This window comes from Chaetodon trifascialis, chromosome 13, assembly GCF_039877785.1.
Source record: "Chaetodon trifascialis isolate fChaTrf1 chromosome 13, fChaTrf1.hap1, whole genome shotgun sequence".
Lineage (NCBI taxonomy): Eukaryota > Metazoa > Chordata > Actinopteri > Chaetodontiformes > Chaetodontidae > Chaetodon > Chaetodon trifascialis.
In genome coordinates this window covers 5,832,472-5,850,246 of record NC_092068.1, presented here as the reverse complement: position 1 = coordinate 5,850,246, position 17,775 = coordinate 5,832,472, and the positions used below count along the sequence as shown (strand labels likewise).

Genomic DNA, 17,775 nt, shown 5'->3' with positions numbered 1-17,775 from the left:
GGTCGATTGGAGTTAGTTTGAGCGGATGGTGTGAAGGGCAGCCAAAGGAGCAGCTTTCTGTGACCAATAGCGTGATGCACACGCACACACACACACACCACACACATAGAAACACTGCTCCCTGAGGTTCAGCAGTCAAAGGATCGATAGCTTAGCCACAAGGAGGCTAATCAATAAGCTGGATGTGCACTGCTAGAGGAAGAGAATCAAGCCTGTTTCCCAAGAAAGCACACACACACAAGACAGGTGCAATCACAAACACACACATCCAGCCTCCCAAATATAAATGCATACGAGTACCCACACCAACATGCTCCTCCCATCCCATACACAAACACATCCCCCCACTGTGATGCAGCAGAGCCTATACAGCGCTGAGACTTTATATCCCGGCTTACCTCCCCAAACAGAGGAGGCCATGGCCGCACAGCTAGTTGGCATTTACAGAGCTCGGGGCTTTGTGAATCATACAACAGATTTATTGTCAACCATAGATTTGTGTCAGACCTGCTGATGTGTGTGAAGGGAATGATCCATAACCTATTTGAGCGAATCAGTAGAAATTGCAGGGAACAAATGAGGAGTTGAAAAGCTTTGCCTCATATTCGAGGTGCACCATGCAACCGTTTTACTGTGTCTGTCAATATTGGTGTTATTACTTTATATTTTTGTAGCCTCATAATTGCCCTTCATTTCCTCTCCTCGCTCCCTCTCTGTCTTCATTATTCACCCTGACATCATGTTCAGCCATCAAAAAGCACAACTCTTCACCCGTGTGAGTCACTGGAAACATCAGACATGTGGACAGTGATTCAGAGGTCTGGAACCAGGCTAATACCCTCAACAAATTCAACCATCATCACTAACACAAAGAGTTTTGAAATGCTATTCAGGACGTCTAAGAAATGTGGCTGCTGTTTTCAGACCATATTTATCCAGAGCATTTGCTATATTACAGTATCTATCACTAAAATGATGGATAACAAAGAGTCTGGATGCAGGATGTGATGCAGATTGTTAATATTTGTCATAGAAATGGCCTTAACCTGAATTCAATCCAATGCAACATTTGGATCAGATGATATTATGACGTGGGCTTCAATTGCTAATTGCATTTCTTAGGTACAGTTTATTTATTGTTTGTTTAGGTATTGTATAGTGAGCCATCAATCAAATGATTGATTTGTAGAAGCTGGGGAGACCGCCTCCTCTAATTTGCCTGAATTGCTGTACAGCAGAGATGAAGTGGACACACGGACAGGCAGACCCAATCCGAAAATACTTGAGGAAAATCTGATCTGATCCATTAGAGCACCAGCACCTGTTTTATTTCCTGCACCTCAGAGTTCACCCTCCGCTTCCTGCTCAAAAAACATATTTTTGTCTTTTAATGATTCTGTCTCATCACATGGTGAGAGCGGATAATGAGTCTCCTCAGATCAATTTCTTTGTAGACATATTAACACACACACACACCTGAATCCCGCAGCAGCAGGACAGCGAGACCCTCCCTGACGCAGTCAGACTGAATCACCGTCGCTGGTTAGGTTGAAATAAACCCTTTTCACTGAATTCACTGAGGTAGAAATAAAAATGTTGTAGCTCTGCATGCTGCTGAGGACCGACCTTCCTGTCGCTCCTCTACAGCTTCTCCATCATCCATGGAGTCAGAGTCCTGGTCGGAGCTTCTGTAAGTCACCGCGGTACTGTAATCCCTGTCAAACTGGTGTCTGCGGGCCTTGGCGGCTCTATTTGGTCCCATGGGGGGGGCAGCTGAGCCCGGTTCTGTTTCCTGCTGTGTAAACATCAACACTCTGAGCTCCTGGTCCAGACTCAATCAGCTGCATAGCTAACTAGCTGATGGCAACTATTAGCGACAGATAGTGAGATAGCTATCACAAAGAGTACAGTGGGAAACTGTTAGTGGTTCCTCTGGTGACATCTCTTTCTCTCATCTGATCATCAGATGCAGAAACACTTGTCAAAGCACCAGTTATCTTACAGATTTAACTAACACACACAGCCCATCACATGGGGACATACTGTAATACATTTCCCTCCCTCACTCAGTGTTTCTTCACACACTTTGAGTTTTCAGTTTCTCCATGGCAAATGTACACACACACACCAGAGTTTTGAGTTTGTTGTTGAAGCCACAGTAAAGTCAGGGAAACATATGTAAAACACCATAAATCCAATTACTTTATGCAAAGTGGTGGAGGTGGGTTTCACACTGACAACATGAGGTCCAATCCTGCTTCTTCACTGCTGGAATGGGAGCATCTATGTGGGAAGAGACCAACAAAAACCTGCCTGACTGAACTACAAAACACCCTCACAAACACTCACATACCTTTGATCTCTAAAGGTTTAAAACACTAAAAGCCGAACGAATATTCTTTGTGTCCCCAGTAGATCGCTAGCTCAGTGTGTTGTGTTAGCACCAGCATGCTAATCCAGCTTGTTGCGCACGCCTTTCCTAAATCCATCTGTGTGTGCTCCCTAAATCCATGCCTAAATCCATGTGTGTGGCAGCGTGCGCGTACATCCAATCCAGTTCGTGTTCCTCAAGACAAGTTGGGCATTGTGTGTGCATGTGCGTGTGTGTGCGTGTGTGTGCACGTGTGTGTGTGTTCCCTGAATCGAAGCAGCTGTTATGTGTTTGTGTGTGTTCCCCAAATCCAGCAAACAAATTCTAACCTGAAGCTGGCTGCCACTTTCTCCAAAACACAGCCTAACAAGATTCTCGATGCTCTGAAAGCTCTCCTGTTTAGTGACAAATAAAATTCACTTCCGAAAAAACACCTTTAAATGCCCTGTTTAAATTGCTCTTTCTGTGTGTGTGTGTGTGTGTGTGTGTGTGTGTGTGTGTGTGTGTGTGTGTGTGTGTGTGTGTGTGTGTGTGTGTGTGTGTTAGTTGCCAGTGTTTTGGTTTGATTAGGTATTCTTTCCCTGAACAGCACCGTCACGCATCAGCCGTCAGACCACACCGTGACCTTCCTCTCCTCAAACACTGTGTGTGTGTGTGTGTGTGTGTGTGTGTGTGTGTGTGTGTGTGTGTGTGTGTGTGTGTGTGTGTGTGTGTGTGTGTGTGTGTGTGTGTGTGTGTGTGTGTGTGTGTGTGTGTGTGTGTGTTGTTTTTTCCCTGTGGATGCAAATATTTGCAGAGTGTGTGAATGTGTTTGGTTCCCGTGTGTGAGAGTTTGCGTTGTGGATGTTTGTGCATGTACTGTATGCAGGCAGGCAGTGCTTGAATCTGTGTGTCTTCGTCTTTCTATATGTATGAGTGTGTTTCTTTTTACCTGTTTGTTTTCATGTTTTGACGTTTGTCTTCCTCTGTGTGTGTGTGTGTGTGTGTGTGTGTGTGTGTGTGTGTGTGTGTGTGTGTGTGTGTGTGTGTGTTAAAATGCAATAGGTTCTCCATGACTGTCTGAATGTAACGGGCTGGAAGAGATGTTGGCGTGTGGAAGCTTGGGATCTCCTCTCTGTGACAAAACCTTTTAGAATTTGTGTGTGTCTGTGTGTCTGTGTCTGTGTCTGTGTGCGTGCGTGCGTGCGTGCGTGCGTGCGTGCGTGCGTGCGTGCGTGCGTGCGTGCGTGCGTGCGTGCGTGTGTGTCTCAGTGCCACCAGCTGAGTGACAGATCGTGTTGAATGGTGCAGAACTGCAGCAGCCCGGCACACTTAACAGCCTCACAGACTTACTGCGGTGCCACACGCACACACACACACACACACACACACACACACACACACACACACACACACACACACACACACACACACTTTGTTCTGTGCTTTCGGGTAGAGCTTGGGTGCTGCTGACTTTATGATATGGATATCTCAGTCTGTATTGATAATGCATTTTCAACACACTTCTCCTCACTCCATGCGTGTACACATACACACACACAAACACAGATACTCTTCTAGCACATAAACACACCACACACATCTGGCCTCCTGCCCAGTCTGTCCTCCTCTCCTCACTGTCTCCTCATCTTTCTCCTCTTGTCATCTCCTCGGCTCATCCTTTGTTTCCCATCTTCCATTCCTGTCGTCATCATGAGTCATCATCCCCGCTCTTCCCTTTGTCATCCTCTCCTCCTGTCATTTATCTTTCCTTTTCTTTCTTGGTTGTCCTCCTCATCATCGTCCACCTGCTCCTCCTCGCCACCTTCCCTGCTCACATTCCTCTTCATCTTTGCTTCTCCATTGCTCCACATCCCCTCCTCTTGATTGCCCTCTGCTCCCCTCTGTCTTCATGCTGTGGTGTGTACTACCTTAATTTGATGTTGCATTCGTTGATAAAATAACGGGGCACCACCTTCTTCAGCTAAGGACTGCAGAAATTAACTGCTATAATGCTGATAAAATACTAACGAATGAACTTAACGATAAACCAGTCTGATAATCTGAAGTGTATATATTCAGTTCAAAAGGACACCGTCTAACCAGGACTTATATCAAAATATCATTTATTAAGCAGAATTATGGATAATGAGTGATGTATCATGAATATTAAGACAGAAGATGGGAGATGATATGACAGAATACACAAGAAACTTATGGCAACACAATGGTAAATAAATTGGCGATAGTGAGAGGTAGTTGAAAGGGAATAATGGGGATGCGAACGTAGAGTCAAGGGAATAAACGATTAATGGAGAGAATTTGGACGAATTGACCTTCTATTAACCTCACGGACCAACTCTTATTCAAACCCGCTTAGCGTGCCTACTTGACTGATGGCGTCCCGTTGTGCTCTGCTCCGAACTAACCCGAAGATGCCCAGATGGTCGTCCTTGGCTCGATCTGCTCAGTGGTCTGGTGAAGGCCAAGCGCACCAAGGTGGAGAGCTGATGTTGGACGGTGACGTCTCTGGAACTGGTTCTAGAGTGTCGGTTACAGATGAGGGACGGCTCCGGACGGTTGTTAGCCGGACCAAGGATCAACAGCTGGCTGCAGGGTTTTGGTTCGGTTGAGTCCGTGACGGATTATTTTAGACTGATAGTAACAAAATTGATAGTCTCTTCGATGGCCGGTCGAAAAAGGCTACAAAATTATTATTATTTGACTAAAATTTACTGAGGTTAAAACAAAAACGTTTAGCTAAAACAAAAATTCCACGCTTACGGCAAACTGTAGAAACACGTCTTCTGAAAAATAAATCACGCTACTCGGTATGGCTTTTGAGTAGCTCGAAGACGGGAAAAACTTAAAGAGCGAAAACGACTGTGCAAAAATTAAGACAAAGAACTAATAGACAAAACTAAACATAACGCAACATAACTTAAGACAAGACGGAGTAACGCGCACTCTGAGTAACGCGCACACTGAATTCATGCTGCGGCTGCAGACATTTAAACCTCGCTCCAGGGGCGTGTCTAATGGGCAGGCCGTCGAACATGTGAGACGCTTTGTGACTCGCAATCGCCTCAAAGAGCTGAATTAATCAATGACTCACACGAGGGGCTCATCTGCTTCTCACTATGGTCAGTCACATATAATTTCAACAACAAATTTTCAATGACATTTCAACATTGTTCACAGCATGCATCAGGCACTTCCTATGGTTGGGTGACAACATTCAGTGATAATCCTGGTACAGTTTCATCCCGACATGAATAATGACTCAATCTATAACTAATACAACAACAAAAGAAAAAGAAATAAAGAAAGAAAGAAATAAAGATAAAGAAATACAGAAATGCAGACTATATTTGCCAAAATGATTATCATCCTTATGATTATTCCTTAATAAAAGTCTCATAAAGCACAGTCAACTTCGAACCCTACAAACCCTTAGATGGTAGGAAGGCTCCATTGCAGAGCCTCAGGCAAATCTTAAAACAAAGTTAGATTCACAGCTTGTCATGGGACATGAGAGAACATGGGCATCATATAGATCATGAGTTTAGCCATGTGAATATGTCCAGTGTTGAGTTGTACAGAGGTGCAATTGTCAGGTATACCAAGAAACAAAGTCCTCTGGCTTACAAACAGTTCATTTTAAGGTTGGCTACTTTACAACCCATCAGCAGACTCGGTTTGGGGATTCAGTTGAAGCCTGGCCTTTGTTCTTCCAGGCAGTTTAATTGTCTTGAGTCCTTAGGGCTACTGGGGGAGTAATCAGCATTGACATGGGACATCCTGTCTCTCTTCGAAATCACACTTCATTATGAGCATTCTAGATGGTCTATAGTTCAGTCAGTTAGACTGGTTTACAACTCCGTTTCTCATGAGAAGTCAGAGAGGGTGAGAGAAGGTCAGTTAGAGGCTAGTTCTGCTACAATGCATTCCCTTTTTCTCTCCTCTCCCCCCAAACTGACCTCCTTATCCTCCCCTTCCTCCTCTGTGAACTCTGGTTCTCCTCTTTCTTCCTCCTTCCTCAGCTGCATCTGTCTGTCTTTGGCACCATTGGCTCTTCTAGCCAGTGGCAGTTTTATTATTCTCTTTTATAGTGTTAATAAGGCAGCTGTCAGCCACAAGAAGACAATTCGCTCCCTGCAGTGCTACTGCAACTACTAATGTACTACAGTACTGCTCCAACTGCTACTGCTGCTACTAGTACCACTGTACTACAGCTACCACACATACCAATAACTGTCAAACAAAATTCAGTACTCTCCAATAATGATACACGTGGTAAATTCAGCATGATGTGTAATAATAGAATTCTGGAATACAGATGTTATATGTTAAATAAGCCCTTCAGCAGCTCAAAGGACATAGTCACTCCCTTTCCTGGTCGGCTTCTAATGTGACAATTTCTTACTTTGAGAGCACACACACATCAAGGCGTGAGATTCAATGAAATCCATCAACATGAAAACACGTGGCTCAACTCTCCAATCGTCCAAGCCTTGTTCACTCAACGCCTTCTTTTAATATGAAACATCTGGAGCAAGTGGAATTGACAGTGGCTGAACACTGCAGGGGGAAAAGGTTGGTGCAGTTGGAGTTAATTAAGTTAATTAGGAAATAAATGAATTGTATTTGTTAAAGTTTCCACTTGTGTGGAACTTGTACATTGTCCTGGAGGTAAAAATAGAGGAAATGTTGAGTTTGCTTTAAAACAGGAATGAATGAATTAGGGAAGTTCATATGTGATCAAATGTACTTGTAGAAACTTGGAAATTAGATGTAAAGATGCACCATTCTGATGAATTCCATCAGTATAAAAGTATAAAAGCTGCTGCTGATCGAGTGCCATGGCTTTCCCACAGGGGATCTGATGCATGTGACCTAATGCTTTAACTGTAACACATAGCTTCTTTTTATCCTTGCACATATGATTGTTGGTAGTTTTTGGTGATTGTGTAATACATGTAACACGCACAGTTTTTGGGCTGCAGGATTATTGGAGTTCTTTCTTCCTTACAAACAAGATGCTGTGAGAAAAGATGATCAGAGTCCACACGACAACTAAAGGATGGTTCAGCTTCACTTCTGCTTCTGCAGCTCTTCATCTAACTGAAAAACCAGTGTGTGGTTCATTTTTTTCCACATGAGCTAAAACCAACTGGCCAAACAAGCATTACGTCGGTCCTTGAAATGACTGTCAATGCAATATTGTGAAATGACCACCTGACAAAAGGTGCAGAAGATGCATAAAGAAAGAAAAAAAATGAGTATACCAAGGAGGGTCAGGGGCGCATCCTCATCTCAATATGTGCAGTTTCTCTCTCTCTCTCTCTTTTTTTCCAGCTGTATCTCTCTCTCTCTCGTGTCCTCTTGTCTCACTGTCCTCAACATCTCTCTCTCTCTGTCCTCTGCTGTGTTCTCTCTCAGTCTCTGTGTTCACTGCCTGTCCCATTCTCTGCGACTGCCGAAGTATATTAAAAATATTTTAGTAAAATTATATACAGCTTCTCTGTTACATCTTCGTGTGAGAGTTGGCATTATTTTGTATTTGAATATAGAAATGTAACTCAAACAGTACATGAACATAAGCACAATGTGTGTCACATAGTAATATAATGATCATACCAATAATTACCAGAGACATGTATGTCTCTAAGGTAATTACATTGACTTAGATCAGGTCAGTTTTTGTTTCTTTTCAACAGCACAGGGGCATAATGCTCCTCTTATCCTGGGCGTAGTGGCTAGTACCTGCTCTTCCTCCCCCCTGCCCATCACCCTCTCTTTTTCTTGTCTCCTCATCTTGTCCCGTATCTCTTCCCTTCGGTAAAGCTGTGCTTTAATTGACAGAACCAACAACGTCAGCATAGAGCAAATTGATTTTTCTATATAAATATCAGTTAACAATCTCCCATTGGATGGATGGAATTAACATTAGCTGGCTAACTAGCTCATTAATTAACTCAAGTGAAACTAACTAACTGGTGCCGTGATGAATGGCCGCTGTTAAACGTTAGCGCCACTGCACAGGAGCTATTCATCACATGATGTCTGGGGATGGACTCCATTGAACTACAAGCAGTCCACTTGTGAAATTCTCCAGTTATCTTAATCACACTTTGTGGAAAGATCATCCACTTTACCACCCACTCACACACAAGCAGCGACAGCGATCAGATGAGCGAGTCGCTGGCTGGCAGCCGTGAAGCTAATGCTGGTAATGTCAGCTAGCTGCGAGCTGCATTGTGGTTTCACAGTAAATATCTCCCATTGCCTTGACATTAGAGTGCATTAATGTTGAAGCACGTGCAGCAAGTGATAATCATCAGCAGCAGCTTAATGCATGAACATTAAGTGTTTGCAGGAAAGCTGCAGTAGAGGAACAGAAAGCTGATAACTGTGGACGTTAACATCTGAACAAAGGCCCGCTTCTCTCCTTATTCGTCTAAACTCTTTTTGAGTTTACGCTTTGACTCCTGCTGCTGTTCCAGCGATGCTAGTCGCACTGCTGCAGTCCCTGCCTGCTTTGAGAGCAACCTTTGCTGCTCTTGCAGACGTCTCTTGCAGACGCGCTCGTTAGCTGCGCTGTCTGCTGCTGTCCGTCTTGTCTTCCTAAATCATCCTCATGTTTATTCTTCCTCATTTTCCTATTTGTCCTCTATTTCCTGTTCCCCTTATATTTGTCCACTGTATTTCTCTCTCACTTCTGACCAATTAGCAGCCCTCATCTCCTTCCACATTATTTGTTTTTCCTCTCTCACATTTAGTGTTTTTTGTTCTTTGTTTGCTCCATCACCTCTCTCTGCTTCTCCTCAGAGGATAAGATGTTTGTTTCATCTGCCTCTCGTATTTGTGAAGGAGAACACTGGATTGTTGTGTTGTATAAGGCTGTTGAGCGCAGTCTCAGTGGGTTGCCAGCCTCTCTGAGAAGGGCAGGTGTGTTGTTGTGTATGTGTGTACGTTTTGTGGGTGCCAGGTTTCATCATTTGTGCAGTGGTAGTTGGCGATGCAATGCTCCCCAGAGTTCGAATTTATATTGGTTTTGTTTTGGCTGTTTCAAATGAGAGCTGACAGCTTTGAGATCCGCTGGAATCCACTGATGGCTGATTTGGAGCTTTTGCCACAAAAGACAGCCAATGCAAAAAAATCTGAAAATCCAAAAAACAAAAAATCAAAATTTCAGATCAAAATCTCACAGTGTGACTGCTGCTACCACCCAACAAACAAATCAATCAGCATATGACATGAAATGATGCAGGGCGAGAGGCGCACATGGACAGTGCAGGTGGATGACGCCTCTGCTTGCATGTTTTTTTTAATTCCAAACTCAGTAATTGTCACATTTAAGTAGTGCACATGCAGTAACAATAAGAACTTCATTCGTGGAGGACTTTTAACATAATATATGTATGATATATGTGGAGTTGTATTTTATATTTATTTAATTATACAGTAAAATACAAGTAGATAAAATGAATAGAACAGCACAATATAATCCAGGAGATATGAAATCATGTAAGTCAGTTAAAAGTGTGCATTCAGCTTATGTTTAAAAAAAGGTTCAGAATTAGTGGTGCAGGTTGATACGATAATTGATTTCACATGGCAGCAAATGCTCAGCTGTCACAGTCCATCCAGACGGACATGTTGTGAGAAGTGCTGTTTCCTGCTGACCTAAGTGTGCACCCTTGTGTGTGTGGGCTGAGTAAGTTTAGTCTGGAGCCAATCCTTTTCATGTGTTATAAGGCACATTTTTAGCAAATTTGTTGAAGCAGTTTTAAGTCAAGCATGAAAGCAAAGGGCGATCTATTCTTTTTGGTTTTACTAAGTGCTAAATATGGGCAGTTACAATAACCAAGAAGAGATGAAATTGAAGCATAAAAATCTTTCTCCAAATTGGTGGCAGACAAACGGATTGAACAACAACAAGTGCAGACCTGTGGAAGCCTGAATCACACTCAGTGTGTTTATTGAAATGTCAGTAGCTACATTGCCTTTGTTGTGGTGGTACACGAGTGTTGTGCGACTTACAAATATTATCTTCGCTATTTATCTCAAATTGGAAGCACTGCACTTGCGATGACTGATCAACTGTTTGAGGGCTGATGATAATATCTTTGGATTGAATTTTCTTTTTTATGCCATATTCATGGGCAAATATCCTTTGGAAATCATCCTTAGTTGCAGACTGAGTTCAGGGTAATTCCTCTCTGAGAAACACACCCTTTAAATTTCACCATGAACACCATGTTATTTGCTCATTATTGTATTGTCATTCAGCTGCCTTGACAGCAGCTCCTGTTTTTTTCCTTCAGTCCACGTTGTTTGACATGTTGGGCAGGTGCTGGAGGCGGTAGAGATCTACAAAAACCTAAATGTCATTCCTCTGTGTGCCTGCTCGGGCTGCTGTTTTCTTTTTGAGATGTGAGTCTCTGCTGTCCACTTAATATAAGCTGCATGCAGGAGCATAAATGGCAGATACACAAGCTGCAGCCTGCTTTCAAACTGCTGCTTATTGTCTCATCAAACACTTTTTATAATAACATTATCTCATGCTTTGATGTAATTAGGATGCCACAGGTACCCGAGGGATCTTAGGTCCAGTTCCATGTATCTAATGAATATTTATACACAGCATTATCATTCCTGGCAGCACGGTTCCCTATCTTGATTAATTCTTTGCCTCATGAGTCCCTCGCCATTTCTGTCCATGCTGGTTGTGATATTACTTCATCTCTAAATGTTGGATATCTTGAGCGATCAAGTATCCCTGTAACCTGGTGTGGTTGAAAAAAGATATATGGGTCTCAATAATACCTCACTGTCGCTAACAGTACCTGTAGGTACGTCTCAAATGATGCTACACATGGTAAGTTCAGCATGATGTACGTTTCCACGGCATCACTTCCATCAGTAGAACAATTGAGTCAGGTCATACTCACCACTCTGCTGCTTAGTTTCTCTTTTAAACAGACATATTGCTCTCACTTTGAATTTGGAAGTTCATCCTTGACCTTGGAATAATGCACTTTGAGCGGCTGGAAGGTTTTTAATGTAAAATGTCTGTGCGGGTTATGTAAATGCTAAATGGACTGCACTCATGTAGTGCTTTTCTATCTTAACAGGCTGTGCACTTTGCAACTTGCCTATTATTCACACACACACACACACACACACACACACACACACACACACACACACATGCACATGCACACACGCACGCGCGCACACACACGCACACACACGCACACACAAGACTCTGGCCTGCTTATCAGGAGCCACGTGTGGTTTATGGTCTTGCTCAAGGACACTTCAGCACTCGGGCACCCGCTCTACCTGCTGAGCCACAGCCTCTCAGTTTGTCTGTACATCTATAGCTTTTAATGTGAAACATCGGCAGAAAGTGTTGTTGCAGCTGTAATTAATTGTCTAAATTGTCATACAAGCGGAATGACTGCTGTGGACCACGTGCGATAGAAGGAAGTGAACAGTACCTCACCTGTTTCGTCTCAGCTCCAGCCATCAGGGACAAACTTCCAGCAGATTTTGCCCCCGCACAGACATCCAGTGTGACAGCCGTCAGCTGATGGCTTTGTCTGGTGTGTGTTTGACAGCCATCTGATGTGACAGCAGTCATCAGAGGGTTTGGTTTGCTCAGTGCTTTTCATTCAAACTGGCTTCACTGTCATTACGGAGACTCTATTCACCTGTTGGGGGTTGTGTGTAGGGGGGGTGGGGTGGAGGAGGGGGGCTTATTGATTGCTGGCCTTCCCTCCAATTCCACTTTCTCTCTCTTCAAACACAACTGACCCTGACACCCAATCACAGTCTGTCGCCAGCCGTCTGTCAGCTGCATCACTTGGTGTCATCCCGGATAACTACGGGAAACCCCAACTTGTCTGCCAGCGTTCCGAGAAGAGTATTGGCAGCATGTCTATACAAATCCTTCTGAACACGCAGCGGCAAATTTAAGCTTTTTATGCAGAGTGACATTTCCAATGTTCATACTTCTTTCTTCTCTGTCTGTCAGCAGCTGTGTGGGTTGTAGCATTGAAGGGCTATGTAATCTCATTTTTGTAACACTGCATGGTCTGAGATGTCTGAAATCAAACGGACAGGCATACCATAAGATGTTTTTCTTGTTGCTCTCTCGCTGCAAGTGCTCTTAATGGAGGTGAGGGCTTTTCTCAGGGGAGTTTTCTATTGCCTTTTGTTTGATATAAATTTGGCTGATACTCATTGGTAGAAGTTTTTTTCTTGAGCTTAGTGCTTGTATTAGTAGTATATTTTTGCGCTATTACGAATTTTAGAGCAAATTTTCAAATATAATATTGTTTACCCTACGTATGTTTGGCTTCAACAGATTTTCCTGGTTAAAAAAAAAACAAAAACAAAAGGTGATTGACCACTTTGTCGATGTCTCTGCTTCCTCCACCACTCCAACCTCCTCATGTACAAAGCTTTTGCTATTATTCACTAAGATCTAATGCTTTTGTTCTGTATCAAGGAGATCACTTCTCCTAACAGTCCCCTCAAATAATAAACACGAAGATAGCCTCATGAAGTCAGTTTTTCCCCCTCACCCTAAATAGTCTGAAGTGTGTTCCCAGTGATTGCTGGGACTCCAGGCTCCTGCACAGCTGCACTCCACTGTTGGTCAATATGAATGCACAGCACAAACCAACCTTTTGCTGCTGTACACTAACGACCTTCCTGCTACGATTCACACCGCCGCTGCTCGAGCTTTTCTGCAGTCCCAACACACATCAGTTTGCAGCCAATGCATTCTTGATTAGGCGTGGACACGGTAATTGTTTTCATTGCCTTGGATTGGAACGACATTGAATTTAATGTGGTCCATCGATCTTTTGTTGGGGGGAAATTGGGTTTGTTACCAGCGTTGTAGATCTCTCATGGCCCACATGTTAACCTTTTATACTCCTTCTCCCTCAACGTTTTTCTCTCCTGTCCCACTCCCACTCTATCTAGCCCGTCCTCCCTGCCTCATTATTGTATCTCATTGTCCTGCCCCTTGACTTTTAATGCCTCCTTCTTTCTCCTTCACTCAATCTGTCTTTCATGTGTTTTCACCCCCTCCTCTTCCTCCCCACTCCTCTTTTTCCCCATTCTACTCCCCAAATTTGCTTTCAATTTAAAACTCAATCAGCATGATTGCTTATCAGAGACAGCATTGCCAAGGCAGTGTACCAATGACTAACGGCTGGAAGATGTACCCAGCAAATATTTGATGTTTTTGCTCGATAATGGATTAAAAGATTAGCTAATTATCAGCATTGCTGCCGACTGATTTTTTATCTGTTCACTAATTGATTTGCTTTAAGAAAGCATTTAGAGGGAGCACTCTGTACATTATTTCACCTTTGCTGTAGGTTTGCTTTGCAATGGAGCATAAACGTGTTCTCTGTAGTGTTTCTCTCCAAGATGCATTTTTATGTTATTTTGCACCCTGCATTGTTAAAGCTGCATTAATCAATGTTTTTAGATTATCGATGAATGGAATGATTACGTGTCATGTGAAAGGTCATGCTCATAGTAACAAGCACACAGAGAATGATCTTCCCACAGCTCCACGCAGCTTTTTAGCCGACCTTTTTTCAGTGTTGTTTTTAAAGCTTCTTCCCCAGACCCCAAGTAGCCAAAAAAAAGTATTAATTAATGGTGCGTCAACATAGATTATATCGGCTAGCAGTCCTCAGTTCCCCCCTGCCTTTTGCTTTGCAATTGTTGCATATCCACCGCCAACTGTCAGCGGAATAGCCTGAAACTATGAGCAGGACCGTTGTGTCACCTGTGTACGTTTGTGCATGACAGTAAAGCACAAGATACAAAGCGACACTCTACTTCATGCACGATATACCAACAAATTGCAGGGCATTCTCTATGGCCAGCATGATACAATCATTTACAAAATGTAATCACAATGAATGAAATCTGCAGTGGAAAGTCTTATCGAAAGTCAGTATTGGGTTTCTGTATCAAAACTTAAATAGACAGGTCAAACCCTTGCATAATCACAGTGTGTGTAATAATGTAAAACTAAGAACACATGGGTCAGTTTTTAACCTGTCTCTTTGTCTTTCTCAGCAGTCAGAGTCTAGAGTCAGCCCCAAGAACAGCACAGAGCCGGCTGTGGACCTGCTTGGCCTGGGTAAGACATGACCAGCCTTCTACCTACCTCCAGTATATAAACCCCTGGACAATACAATAACTTGTCAAACTGTATTCTGATGTCTGCCTAATGTGTCAGATATGTAAATTAAACCAATTATGCTGGTGATGTAAAAACATTTTTAGATTGATATTATAATAATTGCAGGTTCATAATGTGTGTCATTGTAAGGGGAAAGGTTTAATGCAGCCAGGCTTTGTCTGAGTCATGTAGAGACCTTATTTTACTGTCAGACATTAATGGTGGCTTCAGACCACCATGACATAACTGCCCGCCTTCTGTATCCACCCACCCGTCATGTGTTGTTATGGTTCATGTGTATTTCAAACAGGGAACGTAAAGAATTCTGTTCTTTGGAGAAACTGAACAATAACAGTTCATTTTGCCACTGAAGCACGTTGCTGGGTTGATAATAGACTTATTGCCTTTTGAAAAATCAAGTGCAGTGATTAAGTGGAAAATCAGTAGTTTTAAAGGATCATTTTGGGAAGTCTATCTTTAGTTGCTCTAGTATTTAATTTAATTGGAATAGAATAATTGAAATGTCTTATTAAAACATGTAAAACATGAAAATCAGATAGTGAGAAAAAGACTAAGGAGCTAAAAGGTGGTTTCAGGAAACACTTATCTTCAGTGCATTGTTGTGGCTTTTACAATTTAGAGCATAAGAGGAAAAAGACACAAGAGAAATGAGAAGTAATAAGAAGCCCCCCCTCTATTCAGTGAAGGACAGGGTGAGACGTAATCTCCTCCTTTGACTCTCTTAAAGTTCAGCCCGTTTTACCTTTGACCGCTGAAATCATGATGTTCTGTGATGTTCATCCAATTTGAGAGAGGGTGTGGGATTGACCTCTTATTCAGGATAAATACCTGCACTGTAAAATAACTCATGCAGTGGAGAGGGAGGGTTGCTGCCTGGATGGAGGGACAGAGGGCACTGACACTCAAGTGTTAGATGAGAAGCTGTGTAATTTGGACTTTGCTGAAAGCTGTTTTTAGCTAATCAAGCAACGAAAAGCCATTAATGTTCATAAGACTGCGCAGAGTTTCCTGTCCCGCTTTGCTTTAGACAGTGAGCTTTGGCTTTGTCGAATGTTGTGTGAAGCCCCCCAAGCCTTGCATCTGACAATCATCTAAAACCAACAATCTAATAAGCATGTTTATTCATTCTTGACACTGCTGCCTCCCTGACTTGTTGCATGGAAAAACAAGTGCTACACCATGAATGCCTTTGAGCAGAGATTGTCCAAATGCGCACCATCAGGCCGCTGTGCTTACCAACTGTGGTCGATTGACATTTGTGTACCTCTTCTTGTTGCACCTGTTGGGGCAGCACAGCTCTATGATCGTTATCAGTCCGTGGAGTTTGGAGAGCAGGAGCAGGTCACATGTTCCTCACCTCCTGCCTGCATGCATTTTAATTGTCAAAACGAAGGCCACAACAGCAGAGTAGCTGGAAAGATTGAATGCACCGAGGATATGACATTCAACAAAGGTCACTAGCTGGATTCAAACCTGTGACATTTTGAGAGCACTCTATGCGTCTTGGCCCGTTAACCGCCTGGAGATTCTGCTCCATGCCTGTTGACCGGAACAGTATAAACACAGCAGAGAAAGTCACGGTTGGTTCACAGTTTTCACCATGAATGTGTAATACGTAATCGTCCCAAAACAATACTGGATTATATCAGATTTGTGAGGGTAAGCTGTGCGGACAGGAGAAAGAGCCAGTGGACACAGCTTTGATCAAACCTTCCCAGCACTGGAGAATGAGAAGGGACGCCCTGCTATAAATAAGCAATGCTACAATCCTTGCAGCCATGTCGAGTGGATGAGATTTCACACATAATCAATAAGTCAAATACGTGGCAGTATGCCGTCAGCGCTCACACATCCCCCTGTTACTCCAGCCATCCCTGCTTGTCTCCAGTTACCTTATTGTGCAGCTGTCAGAGAGCCACTTTCTGCCTGAGCTTCTGCGTCTGCGTGTGTTTCTGTCAATTCCTCCGTTCACTTTAATTCGGTTTAGCAGGCTGAGCTGCACTGAGAGTCAAAGCGATGCTGTGAGACCATTCAGATTTTACCCAAATCTCTCTTTTCTCCTTGGTTTGCCAGAATCTCAGGCTTTTAATATCATAAGAGAAGGCTTCTTTTTGACCACAGTGATATTAAAACATAACGTTTATATTTTTCGCAATCAGATAAATGTCTCAGAGAGGCATTTGAGGAACAAAGTCTAGCGTTACCTCTCATAGAAATGCTTATTTTTTTCTTGTTTTAATGTTCTTAATTGGGAGAAAAACATGGAGCATATTTCTTCAACTCAATTTTATTTAATTTTTTTTCTAAATGCATGATCAGACAAACCAATTTATACTTAAATTCATTGTTTCACACCAAAATACATGTGTTCATGGCTGGCCAACAAATGTATCACATACATTAAAACATTAGCAAAGATGTTCATCTGAAATACTTTTATCATGCATTGTTTACATCCGTCTGTTCCAGCTAGCTAAGGCAAAGCAGGCCCCCTCGTGGAAACATTGTTCTCCCATAGTCTTTATGCATTTGTCTACCAACAGAAACAGAAAATAATGTCAGTAAGAATAATTCTTTTATGAGTTTGTCTGTATTAGATCTCCATACAGGTGATGCCAGAGAGCAGGAGGAGACGGGTGAACCAGGCTGAGACTTAGTGGACCTGGACGCAGCACAGCAGGCTGTGGATTTACTCTCACCCGCTCCTTAGCAGATATTATTGTGAAGCATAGTTTGTTTGCCGACCAAAATAAGCTAAAGAAGAACTGGTGAACTCTTTCCATTTGCAGAGATGTTCAGACAACGAACGGAAATCACTTCGACATATATGTATATATATATGTTTGTTTCCGCCTGGTGTGGACGCACTGGAAACATGACCAGATAAACTTCTTATTTATTTCTGCTTTATTAAGGTATATGCATGCAATTTGAGAACAGCATGGCCTATATAAAGTTATTAGAACTACAAGTCTACAACACAGGACTGTGATGCAAATTCATGTTGGCAGTTAATCAGATTGCTTAAATCCGTTGATATGTAGTGAACCTGTGTTTTTCTGGTCAGCGGTGTTCTGAGCCACTGGGGCACTTACTCATTTTGTGCAGCCTTGACTGCAAAGAGACTGCTGTTAAGATTGTGCCATTACCCAGCTGTGTGCTGACAAACTTAAACTAT

At 42.8% G+C, this 17,775-nt stretch overlaps 1 protein-coding gene across 4 annotated transcripts in view; it reads left to right on the top strand.

Moving 5' to 3' along the window:
• Nucleotides 1-17,775, top strand: part of smap1 (small ArfGAP 1) — a 101,176-nt gene that overhangs the window by 56,397 nt on the left and 27,004 nt on the right. For 3 of the 4 annotated variants that reach the window (XM_070977247.1, XM_070977246.1, XM_070977249.1), the window contains exon 7: nucleotides 14,471-14,534. In XM_070977247.1, the coding sequence (XP_070833348.1) occupies nucleotides 14,471-14,534 (64 nt within the window). The remainder of the gene's footprint in view (nucleotides 1-14,470; nucleotides 14,535-17,775) is intronic. The other variant, XM_070977248.1, reaches the window with a different exon arrangement.